The sequence below is a fragment of the Toxotes jaculatrix genome, chromosome 2 (assembly GCF_017976425.1).
Source record: "Toxotes jaculatrix isolate fToxJac2 chromosome 2, fToxJac2.pri, whole genome shotgun sequence".
Taxonomy (NCBI): domain Eukaryota; kingdom Metazoa; phylum Chordata; class Actinopteri; family Toxotidae; genus Toxotes; species Toxotes jaculatrix.
Genome location: NC_054395.1, coordinates 17,527,711 through 17,541,614, shown reverse-complemented (window position 1 = coordinate 17,541,614; position 13,904 = coordinate 17,527,711). Strand labels below are relative to the sequence as shown.

General features: G+C 43.4%; 2 protein-coding genes across 2 annotated transcripts; both read right to left on the bottom strand.

Moving 5' to 3' along the window:
- Window positions 1-1,995: 1,995 nt before the first annotated feature.
- On the bottom strand, window positions 1,996-6,598 carry arf3a (ADP-ribosylation factor 3a). Its single transcript, XM_041064798.1, has 5 exons — window positions 6,552-6,598; window positions 5,184-5,366; window positions 4,973-5,083; window positions 4,483-4,607; window positions 1,996-4,366 (listed from the first exon to the last, which is right to left on the bottom strand). Exons 2-5 carry the CDS (start codon window positions 5,329-5,331, stop codon window positions 4,205-4,207), a joined length of 546 nt encoding a protein of 181 aa, XP_040920732.1. The 5' UTR covers window positions 5,332-5,366; window positions 6,552-6,598; the 3' UTR covers window positions 1,996-4,204.
- A 3,084-nt stretch (window positions 6,599-9,682) lies between these two features.
- wnt10b (wingless-type MMTV integration site family, member 10b) lies at window positions 9,683-12,433 on the bottom strand. The gene is made up of 4 exons (XM_041051956.1): window positions 12,356-12,433; window positions 11,468-11,730; window positions 10,863-11,314; window positions 9,683-10,729 (listed from the first exon to the last, which is right to left on the bottom strand). Exons 1-4 carry the CDS (start codon window positions 12,427-12,429, stop codon window positions 10,229-10,231), a joined length of 1,290 nt encoding a protein of 429 aa, XP_040907890.1. The 5' UTR covers window positions 12,430-12,433; the 3' UTR covers window positions 9,683-10,228.
- Window positions 12,434-13,904: the final 1,471 nt, after the last annotated feature.

Genomic DNA, 13,904 nt, shown 5'->3' with positions numbered 1-13,904 from the left:
TTCACCAACAAAAGCCACCAAACAGAAAAATGCAAAATCTTAAACACAAAGCATTTTCTTCATCCCGACATGCTTTATTGACAAATTAATTATTGCCTTATTTGCGCATCAGCCTATTCTATTAAGCTGAACTCATATTTGTCCTCCATCAGCAGTTGTCTGTCCAGCAGGAGGAGACAGAGTCTGAGTATTGGTGCTTTGATAACGGAGTTGCTGCAGGGCCTGTGGGAGGTGGACTCTCCGCCAAAGTTTGCACTGAAATGTCTGTTTTTACATTATTAATCTTTGACCCAGAAGTTTTGGTGCAATCTCTAATGTGTACTAATAAAACGATCAGCTGCCATTAATCCATTAGCCTGCTGAATGGTGGGAAACTTCGCAGAACATCATTACTCGGTAAGTTGGAAGAGATTTTCACAACTTGATTCAGTTACACAAACAGCAGCCAGTGTGAATTTTTTCTCCCCCTCTTGCTCATTAAAACAGTGAAAAGTATTAAGTATCAAAGTGGAAACGAAACTCCAGTGATATCAGATGAATTTTTGTGGTTATTGTTCACATTCTCAGGAGGGGTTCCCCATTGTCAGGTCAAGAAAAGTGACTTCCATGAAGGCCTGACGATTCCATGGTTTCTGCAGAGTTTGGCACTTTCACAACGCCACCATGGTATTAGCCTCAGTGTCAGCCCTGGTGGCCCTGTCCCTTCCAAGGAGAGCTGTGGGGGTGACTGCTGTGGCCTTTTGCAGTTGCCACTCCCTTCAGAGATTGATGAATTGATTGTGGGGCTGCTGCCAGTGTGTCTGTGCCCTGGGCGAAGGCGTCCCGGTTACGGGTGGGAATCCCAGCTATGGCATCCGCCCTGGGGCTACTATTGTAGCCGTCCTGCAGGGGTCCCTGGGGGCTGGTGGCCCCGGGAGCAGCTCTGACCCACATACTGCTGTCACACCCCTGGAGACACAGCAGCACTCTCCCCTAAGTGGACCTCTGATTGGCTCAGATAAAATGACTCTCTGTGAAGTGCAGCTATTCCAGAGGGAAACTACCTGATTGTGCCAAACTTCTCTTGATGACAGCAGTTAGGAAAGGCCAAGAGAGAGAGGCGACATGTCGTTCCCACCTATTTGACCTGCTCTTTCACTCCCCCATGTCCACCGCTACATTTTCAATAATCAAACTTGTAATATGTGCTGTTAGTTATTCTGGCTTAGTCTGGGCTGGCAACTCATAAACGTAATCCTGAAATTACAATCTTGGCCAAGTTTAAAGACCCCCTCCACTAAAAAAAGGCGCCTTTCTTATTGTTATTTCAATGTTTGACCTTCACTGTGTGGAATGATGTATAGGCAGAATTTGACATTAAGAGACAGTTTGCATAGGCATCTGTTAAAGGGGGAGAGTTTTCTTTGTTTACCTTAAGTCTGAGCTTAAGGGATCTTTATCAAATGTGATTTTGTGGCATCACAACTACTTTGAAAGTCAATTATAGTTCAATATAAGTTAATTTACTCAAGTGTGACATGTAAACTTGAAACCTGCAGAGGAACTACACTGAGAATGGACTTTTCATTGAAGTAGAAACATCGTATGTGCACCAGTCGAACTTAAAGCATCCTTCATGGAAGGCATTAATCAGTAAAGGACGAGAAGCAGATATCACTTTAAGAATTTTTTGTGGCAAAAATGTATTGGACACAAATTTTTACTAGATGTTCTATCTTAAAACGTAACTGGGACTTTCAAATTATGTCTGAACAAAAGGTCGTGGAGAAGGCAGAGCTCTAAACTACAACACAACTTTGAGCTATAAAGTCTCCACTATGGAGTCAAATCATAACCAAAGTGTGCAACAGTAAATAATGTCAACAACAAAAACAAAACAGTGAGGCAAAGAAAATTTGTGTTTTGGTCTTTTTATTGACTCGTTGATGTAGTGCCAGGAATCATCAAATCATTGAACACTTTTGCACCAGTTTGTTTTGTTTTTATTTCCTCCACTTGATAATATTCCACTAAGTTGATTAAAATTCATTTTCAGTTGGTTCCTTTTTGAACACACGTTATCAGCTGGAATGTTGCACAGTCTTGCTTTTCTTCATTTTTCAAGTTATAGTCTGCCAATAGTCACTTAAAGAGGGATGTTTAGCCACAACAGTACTGCGAGTGCATCAGTGTTACAGATCGTAGGTGAGATACTTGAATGTCGGGACATTCCTACATACAAACCTGTTATCAAAGTGAAATTAACCACTGGCAATATAAGGCCACAAAAACAATTTTCACACCAAACTGAACGTAATAGAGGGCACATCACACACACACACACAAGCTGCTGTCAGTTATACGTATCTGCCAACACACCGAACCCGATATCTACAGGTGTTCTCAACAACACTTTCAATTTGACTGCGATTACCATGATATACTTTTCTTGTTACATAAACATATATACAATTGCGCTGACATAGAAAAGCATGCTTTTGCATATTAGAAGGTTGTTCAGTAAACTTTACACTAAATCCATGAACATTTATCAGTACAGCATTGTTCCAACCAGCAGCAGTAATTTAGACTAACAAATATAGTCTGAGGAAACAGGCTATTATAATTCACTTTTATTACAGATCTTTTACAGTATTAACATGCCTTATGATGCAGTATTACTATCATCCTCTCTCCTATTATTTTCAAATTATCTGATTTGTGAACACTCAAAAAGACAACTGATCTGATCTAGTTTAGCAAATTAAGAAAAAACACAACAACACTAAAATCAACGCTTGCCTTTTGATTCCAAAATAAATAAATACTCCATCCAAAAACACAAGAAAAAACCAGACATTACATTTTGTACAACAATAATGCATCTAGAGTTCTTTTGTGCAACATGGTACACAGAGATACGGTCAACACAAGAAACACATATAATGTCACGCCAATTAGGGATGAGTAAAATCAGGATGACAAGCAATGTGAGTTCTTTTGACAGATAGAGTAGCTGCTTGCACAAAAAATGACTTAAAAAATAAACATTCAAAACCATGTAAGCTCTCTAATATTGTCAATCACATGCTCTGCTGCATCACTCCGCCAATCACTCACAGGCCAATAGCAGCATGTTTTTTTTTTTTTTCTAAGCCACAGAGCTGGCACAGTATGCCTGTTCTGTCATCTGTATCAGTTCAGCTATGACACCTCGCTGATGCCAGACAAATTGTTTTAACCCTTACTGAGCCAGGCAAGTTGACTAAGAACAAATCTTTATTTACAGCAGCGGCCTGCAGTAGTTCACAGCTCTCACAAGCCCACGAGCCAGTACTGGGATATCTCCATGCAGATTGGGAAGCGGTAATATACAGAGATATGGAGGCTTCTTTTTTTTCACCAGCTGCCTTAGCAGTAAATGCATGTTGAAATAAAAGGAGAGAAAAAAATAGATGCACTTAGAAAATCAAATCAATAAATAAACTTATAAATAAATGTTGACAAAGATATAAATTGTTTAAGACTATGTAGTATGTCAGCAGATTTTGTGTTTCAGAAAATAAATTTAAAAAAATAATGCGTTTAAATAAAATTGGAACTAACCTATGTTTTTGATCAAATATAAATCAAGCTCTGGAGTGCACCATTTGGTGGTGGTAAAACATCTGTATGGACAGGAAATGACAACTTTACATTTATTTGAGCCTGTATGAGTATAATGTTTTCAGACAAAGCGACAGTATTCTGAGATAATAATAGTACTCCCACTATACTATTATGACATTCTTTATAATTTACATCAAGTATCTGAGGGAAGGTTGTTCTGCCATCATGAGTCTAGATTCATCACATTTTCATAGTAAATTAAACGGTGATGGAGGTCAGAAGTTATAGACTGCAAAGAAGGGGAAATACATAAGCCTTCACAGTAACATTATACTATTACATCCCGATATTTATGTATTCAGCTTATAGAATGTAAGTCAACTTCGACACCATTGTTTTCTAAATGATTAAATACGCTCACCGCAGATCCAAACAAATCAAATTAATCAAAGTAAAGAAATAAAATAGAAGTATTTGGGGTGGGGGGAGAAAGCCATTGAGAGTCACCCCCTGGGAACTTTTCAGCACTGCCTCTCCATGTAAACGCAATGGATCCACTATAACCACTACCTGGAGCTGGCACCCAGGCTTTTCCCCACTCTACTGACCGAACTGTTCACTTTTTGTTCTTCAGCTGATTGGCCAGCCAGTCCAGGCCCTCGTAGAGGCCGTCACCGCTGGTGGCGCAGGTGGCCTGAATGTACCAGTTACGGTGGCGTAGGGAGTGCAGGCCCAGCTTGTCCGTGATCTCTGCAGCGTTCATGGCATTGGGCAGGTCCTGAACACAACAACGTGGTAAAGCATCTCAATTAGAAGACAACAGTTGATGGGGACACGGGTGCAAATGGGCAGACAGTAGGCAATGCACAGGCGGAGATGGGAGGAAGCCCATACCTGTTTGTTAGCAAAGACGAGAAGAACGGCATCCCGCAGCTCGTCCTCTGCCAGCATCCTCATCAGTTCTTCCCGTGCTTCGTTCACTCGCTCACGGTCGTTGCTGTCCACCACAAAGATCAACCCTGCGGGGAGAGATGAGAGCTTGTGGCAGAGTCTTTTTACGGGTTACAAAACAAAACCATCAGATCTGCTACGCCAGAATCAATTCCATCCCACTTTCTAACAATACGAGGACATCACATTGTTGAAAAACACATTGCTCAATCATGTTTTTCATTGTCTAGGCTTTCAACATGACTAAGATGATAATAATTTGAAACAGTTGGAGGCTGTATGCAAATGACCTCATCTAAAGCATTAGTCAGATATGCCCTCAGGTGCTGGGGGCGAGTGTGTGCTACAGGATCTGCCACAGGACTGGAGAGGCCTTGTTAACTCGAACATGGCTGACTACTGCATCATCTAAGAGGCTGCTGGTCTGGCTCACCCTGGGTGTTCTGAAAGTAGTGCCTCCACAGGGGACGGATCTTGTCCTGGCCACCCACATCCCACACGGTGAAGCTGATGTTCTTGTACTCAACTGTCTCTACATTGAAACCTGAATCAAAAGCATATCAAAATTAGCCACAAAAGCTGGACAAATTCACAGACAGGTGTTTTATTTCATGCTATCAGTCATGAATTCTTTCCTCACACACCAATAGTAGGAATGGTGGTGACAATCTCCCCCAGCTTCAGCTTGTAGAGGATGGTGGTTTTCCCAGCAGCGTCCAGGCCCACCATGAGAATCCTCATCTCTTTTTTGCCTATCAGGCTCTTCAACAGGTTCCCGAAGATGTTCCCCATGGTGACTGGCGGCTCTCACCTCAACTGCAACAGAACTGTCACACAGCGCGCTGAAAAGACCACTTTCCATACATAGCAACAAAGCAGCCAAAACAAACCGTGAACCACATTTAGAGAGTGAAAACCACACACATGCGCACACACAAATAAAAAAAACATCACACAGTGAGACACAGTAGCTCTTCAAAAGCAGCTCTCAACATTAGCACCTCATTACAGCTTGAAGCCACCTCAGAAGAAAAGCCAGTAAAGGCATACTTCACACCTCGGCAGGCAGCTGACCTGACTTAAAGGCTGTTGCTTTACACTTTGACAGCTCACTGGGGAAACCGGCCGCCATACTGGATCTCTGTTATGTGGATCAGCTTTCATGTGGTGCAGAGTAACCACCTTTTATGCTGTTTGCTGGCAACTGAATAAATACTAGCGTAACAATCGGTTCACATTAAATTATATGACACATAACCTTAGATTGTGAGAATGTCTTGTGTGCACAGCCTGTAGCACTGATGTGAGAGGCTTTGAATTTTACTTTTCTGTGCTCTTTGTGGTGTTGGGCTCTGTGATAGGCCAACTCTGCAGTCAACTAGTGCAGAGTTGAGGTGCATTTCATATTTACAAGGATATTCAAAAATGATCCAAAAAAAAAAAAGCCTTCACAGCCTATTGTGCGACAGATGGACCATCCATCCATCCACCTATTTTTCTATTTTTTTTTAATGACTGACCTCTATCACCAGCGACTGTAACTCACTGACTAGCTACGTGTCCATTCATTTACATCAAATGCACAGGCTATAGCTGCTAGCATAGCCTGTTACAGCTGCAGTGGCCGTACATCCATGTACATCTGTCATAATGCGAGGGGAAGAGGGCTGCTGCTGCTGCTGCAGTCCAAACAGGCGATGAATTTGAATGAGCCAAATCACATATTTACACCTTGATAAGATAATTATTCGAGCGTAGTTATCTAGCAACAATATTAGCTAATGTTTTCAGTGTTCAATGGAAAAAAAAAAAATTCTCCGGGTCAATTTGTGTGCTGTAATCCCCCTCGTACAGTCACGACAAGCGCACCCGTCGGCCTGATGTCGTCGTTTCACGGCCGTTCATTTACCACGAAGCGGTACAAGGCGTTAAAAACAGCTACGCTGCGGCCACCTTTAATACTCGCACACATCTTTGAGCATTTTCACCATTTGCATCTCATTCACACTTACCCGTCAACGGCAGGCAGGCTACCAGCTGGATTCAGGCAGAGGACTGGATGGTAGTCTCGCGATGAACCACGGCTGTGACACTGTGTATTCTCGCGGTAGTTGGAATGTCAAGAACACCTCTCACATTAGTCATCCCGGATGACTTGTTAGAAGCCAGGAGCACTGCTGCAGGGCAACTGTAATTTGATTGTCTCTTTATAAAACATGAAAAATAATTACTGGGAACACCATCATCAACCTGCTTTGAGACTTAACCTGCTTTTGTGATATTCAAATACAGTCTACAAGCTTTTAAGACATGATTCCCACACAATATCCTTTTTGACAAACCGGCATTAAGTGTGTCTAAATTTTATATGTGCGCTATTACAGGGGCCCAACAACTAAACTAATATGAAATGTAACACAGAGTCTGCAGGCAAACATCCTTGAATAATTAAAACAGGAATCATCTTAATGAATAAGTAAATGGCTGACTGTAATAGGATGCCAAGTGATACTTCCTGGCAGCAGCCCCTCTGTGTGTCACAAATAATAAGGTGACAGGAGGCAACAAAACATAGACTGAATCAATATTCTAGCAGGTTACTAATTTTGAGTACTGATTTTAAAAAGGTAATACTAAATGTCTTGTCACCTGTAAAACCACATAAATGTACATTATGTGGTTTTACAGGTGACAAGACATTCAGGAGTTATGAGAACCCACACCCTCCTAGGTGTGGGTTTTTACCCATCCAAAAAAAAAAAAAATAATCCATTGTTCTTCAATACAGATATGCTGCAGGTGAATCCAACATTTGTCTCCCTCTTCCTCTCTATTGCGTGTCAGTCATTGGTCCGGTAATGGATGTGTTTATCAATTCAGTGGTGAAGGCAGAGGAATAAAGAGGGGAGCAGATGTTTGCAGCTGCAGACCAGATTATGGGGTGGAGTGGATTGGTGGGGGAGCTTGCCGAGTTTGTGTGCACGGCGAGTTTTGAGAGGGTTACAGCGGGCTCGGGTGGTGGCAGGAGAGGTGGGGTGGGGAGTTATGACTTAAAGGAGCCTTTCGTCTGAAGTGTCTGCCAGCGTGCACCCCAGCAAACACAATCACAAGTCTCGTTGGTTCTGCTAGCTGAACTAATGAGGGCCTGTGCGTTGAGGGCAGGGGCTTTGATGTTCTGGGTAGCTGGCTCCTTGTGTTTTCTCTCCCGCTCTCCTTCTCGGCCTGTCCCACATCAAAAATGAAAGGGGAGTTGAGAAGCAGATGTTTTGAGGCATGTATTTATACAGAGTACACTTTATTCACCCCCTTCTCCATACCCCATTTGTCCTTTGCCTCTGCATCTCTGCTGTACGTACAGCAAGGATCTATCTCTCTATCTTTATATCCAACTAAACACACTAAATCGCCTTACTTTATACATATAATCATCCTGTCAATCAAAGCGGGTAACTTTTATCTCTCCTAACTTCCTCTCTCGGCCTCTCTCTCTTTAATTTCAGCCCAGTCTGGTTGTCATTACTCGGGGGGTAGTCAATGTGTTGCTATGCATGTGTCTATGTCTGCAGCGATGAGGGGGAGACTGGGAAAGAGAGAAAAAAGAGTGCAGAGAGGGAGAGAAAGCAATCCCAGGCTGTCCACCAACCTCTGTCTCACACATGGGAGAAACAGTGACAGGAAATTCCCTTTTGCAGCAGCTCCAGGGTGAAATGATAAAGGAATAAAGAAATGCAAACCAGAAATCCAGTCCCTTATCATTCCCTACCAGTCGCTGTCTCCTTTTTATTCCCTCACTAAATACCAAACAGACAGAACAGTTGATTCAGCCACTGGCACTGCCATTCCTAAGGAGTCAAGGGATATTTACCTAAGTCCATACAAACAGGAATTAATTGGTATTAAATCCTATGTAGCAGGAGAGGTTTTCCCAGTAGACTGTGCATGGAGACAGTTTGGATCATCTAAGAAATCTCGGAATGCTGCTATCATAAATCCAGTCAGGTGTTGACATTAACGCTTTGCTAAATCTGCAGTGTAACTAGAATGAGAGTGCAAATCACTCGGGTCACCAGGAGTTCTGACAGTCCATGTGTGCGCACCAGCATGCATGTTTTTGATTGTGCATTGGTGCCAGTAGTTCTACATGTAAGTGTCTTTGTACATAAAACCATGCATGTGTTTATGTTTGTGTAGTCTGTCTCCCAGGTAACAGGGACACGGCGTCCCAGCAGCACGTGGTTCAGCGAGTCCCTTCCTTGGCTATGAACTCTGGACAGATGATCCCCTCAGATGCTCACACAGCAAAGACTGGTATAATCACCCCCACTCTCTGCTCTCTTGATGCTTCTCTCCAGTAATAAAAGTCATACTTTAAGGAAACAATATCCTGCGGCCATAAAAAGTCCTTCTCTCAGCATGAAGTGGCCATAAAAAAGGGTCTCACCTCCCAAATCTGTAGTGCGTAGAGCTTACCAACCATTTACACAGCAACAGACGCACACACATTCCAACATACACACACCCTTCAGAATCGGTTCTAGACTAAAGCAGGTCCATCTCTCACTTTGACATGTACTACATGTGGGAAGAATCAAAGGAGCGCTCAGACTGATGGAACAGACAAAAGAAAGCACAGAATAACAAGCTCTCGACCAAGATTTCATAGGAAAGTGACAAATATCACATCACAGTTATACCAAGCGGAAGCATATTTCTGTCATAATATTGACATGGATTCATAAAAACACATGACCACCAGTGACACACTGAGGTAACTAATATTGCTACAATGGTATAAATAAATTTAAACGATTAGTTATTTAGAGTGAGGGACTGAAGGACTGAATCTGTTTCCAAAACTGATGCTGTATCAACTTTACCATTTTGAGTTTTACAAGTGCATGAGCTTTGATTCTGCATGTGCTTTCTGTCATGTTGCTTCTGTGAGAAAGCTTTCTATCAAATATCTCAGTCCATCAAACACAACAAAAAACACTCCTGTATCTTGTCTTCTTCTATTTATAAAACCCATGTCTCCAAAGATTTTGAGACAGACTCCCAAATTAGTGTCGCTGCTCTGTCTGAGTCACGGGTGCAAAATACAGTAACACGTAAGATAAACTGCAATAAGACATTGTTACTCTAACAGCACTGGTTCCACTAAGTCAGCATCAGACTGAGATTTACTAGAACCAAAAAGACAGGCGCCAACACAATAATAATATTAATAATAATACATTTACAAATATACATGTACACATTAAAATACACAGCTATTGTACAATGTGATGTCATGAGTCAGCATGAAGACACTGACACAGAAATGCTTTTCTGCTGTTGCTCGTCTTTGTTTTGTGGGATAGAAACGATGGGGTATAGGCCATTTTCATGGCCGAGAGGGCAGCGTCTAAACAGACCATGGCAAGACAAATGACATGAGTCACCTCTTCAATCTCTGACTTGGCATTTTGAGAATAACAGCGGCTACAAAGAGAAAATAGATCCCAGATGATGGACCAAAAAAAGGAAAGGTGGGGGTGGGGGGGGGGGGGGGGGGGGGTAAACAGATTCTCTGGGAGAGTTACAAAAAGAGCAAAACAAACACTTGAACAACAGGAGTGGGCGAAGGGACAGGCTCGCCATCTTGAGTCCTGGATGGGTAAAGGCAGCTGGGGACGAGGAGAACTGGAATCTATTTGCAAACGTTGACCCACTCTGTGAGACGACACTCCTCACACAGCACGTAGCAACACCAGTGAAATCGGCAATTGCAGCGCTCGCTGTGTGTCTGTTTCAGGATGTTGTGTCCACGGCCGCAGCACAGTGAGCTGCAGCTGTCTGTGCTGTAGCTGGTTTTGTTGCAGATACGTCCTTGTGTACCCGGAGAGTCTACAGAGGCATCACGCTCACAGAAATCAGGAGACTTCTCAAAATACACCAGCTCTCTGGACATGCTGCGACGACGACCTCCGCTGAGTCCCCCTGGACTGCCGCTGGCGCCGTTTCCTGTTCGAGGGTTGAAAACCCCATTGTTCTTATTCTGCGAGTTAACAAAAATGGCTGACAGGTACTTTTCCTTGAGCAGAGAACCCACTAGCCGGAACTCTGGAGACACATGCCAGCAGGTCTTAAACTGACAGCTCCCTGATGTGCCATGACATTTGCACTTCCTCTTCATGTTGTCAGTCACTGTCTGTGTAGAGAAAGGTAAATGATGTAAACAAAAAAGAAATGCAGTGATGACCCTGATGATAATATATGCCAATGAGGAGCTAGACCGCTCTCTGAGGAACACTAAGAACACAGCAGCTAAGTAGATTATTCACCTGTCGTCCCACACGGTTGTTATGTATCCTCATGCGAGCGTGAATATCTCTTGGAGACCCACGGGAGTCAAGCCAGTCCCTGGAGAAACGTTCCCCAAAACGGACATCGTGACTGCAGCCCCCCCACTCCCAGGTCTCCTGCATGGAGCTAAGCTCATCTGGCAAAGGCTTGAGCAAGGCAGAGGGGTGGGTAGAGCGCAGGTTAGCAGGCAGGTCACCATGGCGACCATTTAACTCCAGGGGCAATGACCGTGTCATGCCGATGCCTACCCCACCCTTCTGCAAGGTCTGCAGCTGCAGCTGTGTGAGTTTCAGCCGGATCTTGTCATCGTCCTGGCGACGCTTGGCCTCACAGCCACACCCCTGCAGCTTGCCCATGCTGCAGGCCGAGGCCACAGAGTGAGCCACACCCGCTGCCAATAAGGCCAGGGAGAAGGCACTCTCACGGTAACCTGGGAGTAGGAGATAGACCAAAAGAGCTGAAAATGATGCGTCTCTGTGCAGAACAATCTCTACACTTATACCTACTCCTTCCTCCACCATAAACCCCAGGGCATATTATGACCAGTGCACATTATGACCAATAGCTTGCCTCAGGCTCTCACCCCTGTTGAGGATGGTGTTGTGGTGGGGCAGCTTGCCAAGGCCCTCCAGTGTGGAGCAGTTCCAGCGCTGGTCCCGGAACTGGTGCTGGCATTCGTGGATGGCCACCTGGATGCCCTGTAGAGCAGAGGCTGTCACATCGGGGCTCCGCACACACATTCGCATCTGGCGCTTACTGAGGCCTGCCACCCTCAGGCACACTGAGTTAGGGGTTAGCACTGGATCTCCTGCCACCTTCAGGCTGAGGATATCATTACACAGCACCCTGCAGAGAGAGAGACAGGGAGAGAGAGAGGGAAAGAAGGAGAGTTGGTGGTGGGTGGGTCATCAGAGCTGGTCAGGAGTTCATTAGTCAAATCCACAGCAGTATGAGGCAGTGGGGAGGTGTTTTGGAAAGTTCAGAAAATTTGAAAAATACAAAACCAGTAAAGCTTTAAGAAGGACATGCTGTATCTCATCTCAGAGGGATTTGCTGGATACACTTAGCAATAAAACGTGTTAATCAATTGCACAAGTATTTACTAGTGTTTCCACTGATGTTGCTTAAAGCAGGGAAAAATATAATTCTAAACAGATCATGAAGTTGAGCAGTCCCAAGAGCAGAGTGTAAAATGACCAACAACATCTTAAGGAAAAATAACAACACTGGGATTTACATTCAATTCTGTAAGGCATAGTTTAGATTTGTCAAAAGCTACAAAATTAATAAACATTGCTTTCAATGTTTCAGTGTTACACCAAATCAGTCTAAGAAATAAGAAATTTAACTGATTATGTTAAATATTCCTTTAAATCATACATAACAGTAACTTCGCTAACTCTTGCCGAATTCCATGGAGCCAGACCCCGCATGTACCATCAACTCTCCTGGCGCTCTCAAGTGCACTTACGTTAATGCAGGTGACATAAGTGCTGCTGCCAAAATCAGGAATTGGTCCCAACGGAGTTTGTTTGATAGCTCCATTTTGTTAAGAGTCTTTCGCGACGTGACATTAAACCACCCGTGATAACGTCCTGGTTTGAATAAGAATATGAAAAAAAGAAGAAGAGTGGAGTATTATCGATGCACCGCCAAACGACCGAAGAGTGAAGACGGAGAACAGAGGACCTCGGGGGAGAGAGTAAACGGGAGGGGGGGAGAGAGAAAGAGGGGAGGGGAGGAGATGCCTCTACAGGCGACTGTTTGCAAAATATTGGCCAATATGAAAGTCAGATCACCAGTTGATCATTTTAGTATTAGAGAATATGATCATTTGCCCAAGCGTAAAATGACGTCTCCAAATTTTTACGCACGGGCACCACTTTCCAAGTCGTGCGCACAACAGTCTCAAGTTCTGTAGGTGATATAAAGTACTGAATACTCTAAGCATATTTAATAGAGCGTTAAATATGAATGCATTTATTCCTGATTTTTGTTGGTAGGTCGGTAGATTAAGTGGCACAGACGTCCTTTTTGGGGACTAAGAAAAGAACAAAGAAACTCGGTAAAATGAAATATGGAAAGTCAAAAACAATTTTGTTCATAAAGGGGTGAGTTAAATGATGGGTGGGGGGAGGGTAGAGCTGCTGGTTCCACTGTACGACAGGGAGGCAGCAGCAGGCAGGCGGCTCCGCTAACAGACCCTCCAACAATACTGTTTTTAGTCATGTGCCCCCCCCCCCCCCCCCCCCTTCCCCTTCCTCCCACCTCCACCAGAGCGGCTGTTCTTCATTGTTGTGTTTGAAACAACTTCACTTTGTCACTCCAAAGTCTTTATTTCAGGGCATAAAATTATATGCATAAATTAGTGGAGTGACCGTTTTTTTGTGATTATTTATTACATGATGGCATCACATGCTGCCACAAAAATCGAATTGCAGTTGAAAATTATGGATTCATTAAAATAGCTAGGCTGTGTGATGCGTTTAAGGAAGCTGGGCCTAAATGACTTTAAAAAACATTTTATACATATTGAAAACTAGTATCTCAATTATATATTCAAATTCGTTTTTCATGTTCAGTAATGACTAGGCCCATGAAACCAGATGCTCGAGGCCTTCTGTGCGGACTTGGTTAGGGTGATGTGGCAGCTCGGCATCGAATCAATCAGCACACTCATCTCAATTTAATTCAAATACAGTGTAACAAACGCTGATACTGAATCAACAGGTCAATCACACAGTTAATGACACTGCTAATGATCCCACGAATTAAACAAAACAGAAGAGTTTTCTCGACCCGGATCTCAAACATAACAACAACAGACGCTGCTGCTGAAACCGATAAGGTACATGCGGGCTACTTTCATAAAATTAAGTTAAAACCCCCCTCAAACACGGTTCACATAGTGACACCAATTCATCTAATCTCCTTCCATTCCCTAAGCTGCAGCAATGAAAAGTGCATTAGCATTCTGGCTTGGCGTGTATATCTAAGTGGCTTAAAAAGTGATTTGAAGT

Coding starts and splice junctions, on each gene's coding strand:
- arf3a (XM_041064798.1), bottom strand. CDS start 5,331: ATGGGGAACATCTTCGGGAACCTGTTGAAGAGCCTGATAGGCAAAAAA. Junction 5,084..5,183: donor CACCACCATTCCTACTATTG/GTGTGTGAGGAA, acceptor CTTTTGATTCAG/GTTTCAATGTAGAGACAGTT. Junction 4,608..4,972: donor CTACTTTCAGAACACCCAGG/GTGAGCCAGACC, acceptor CTCTCCCCGCAG/GGTTGATCTTTGTGGTGGAC.
- wnt10b (XM_041051956.1), bottom strand. CDS start 12,429: ATGGAGCTATCAAACAAACTCCGTTGGGACCAATTCCTGATTTTGGCA. Junction 11,315..11,467: donor CAACACCATCCTCAACAGGG/GTGAGAGCCTGA, acceptor TCCTACTCCCAG/GTTACCGTGAGAGTGCCTTC. Junction 10,730..10,862: donor ACAACCGTGTGGGACGACAG/GTGAATAATCTA, acceptor TTCTCTACACAG/ACAGTGACTGACAACATGAA.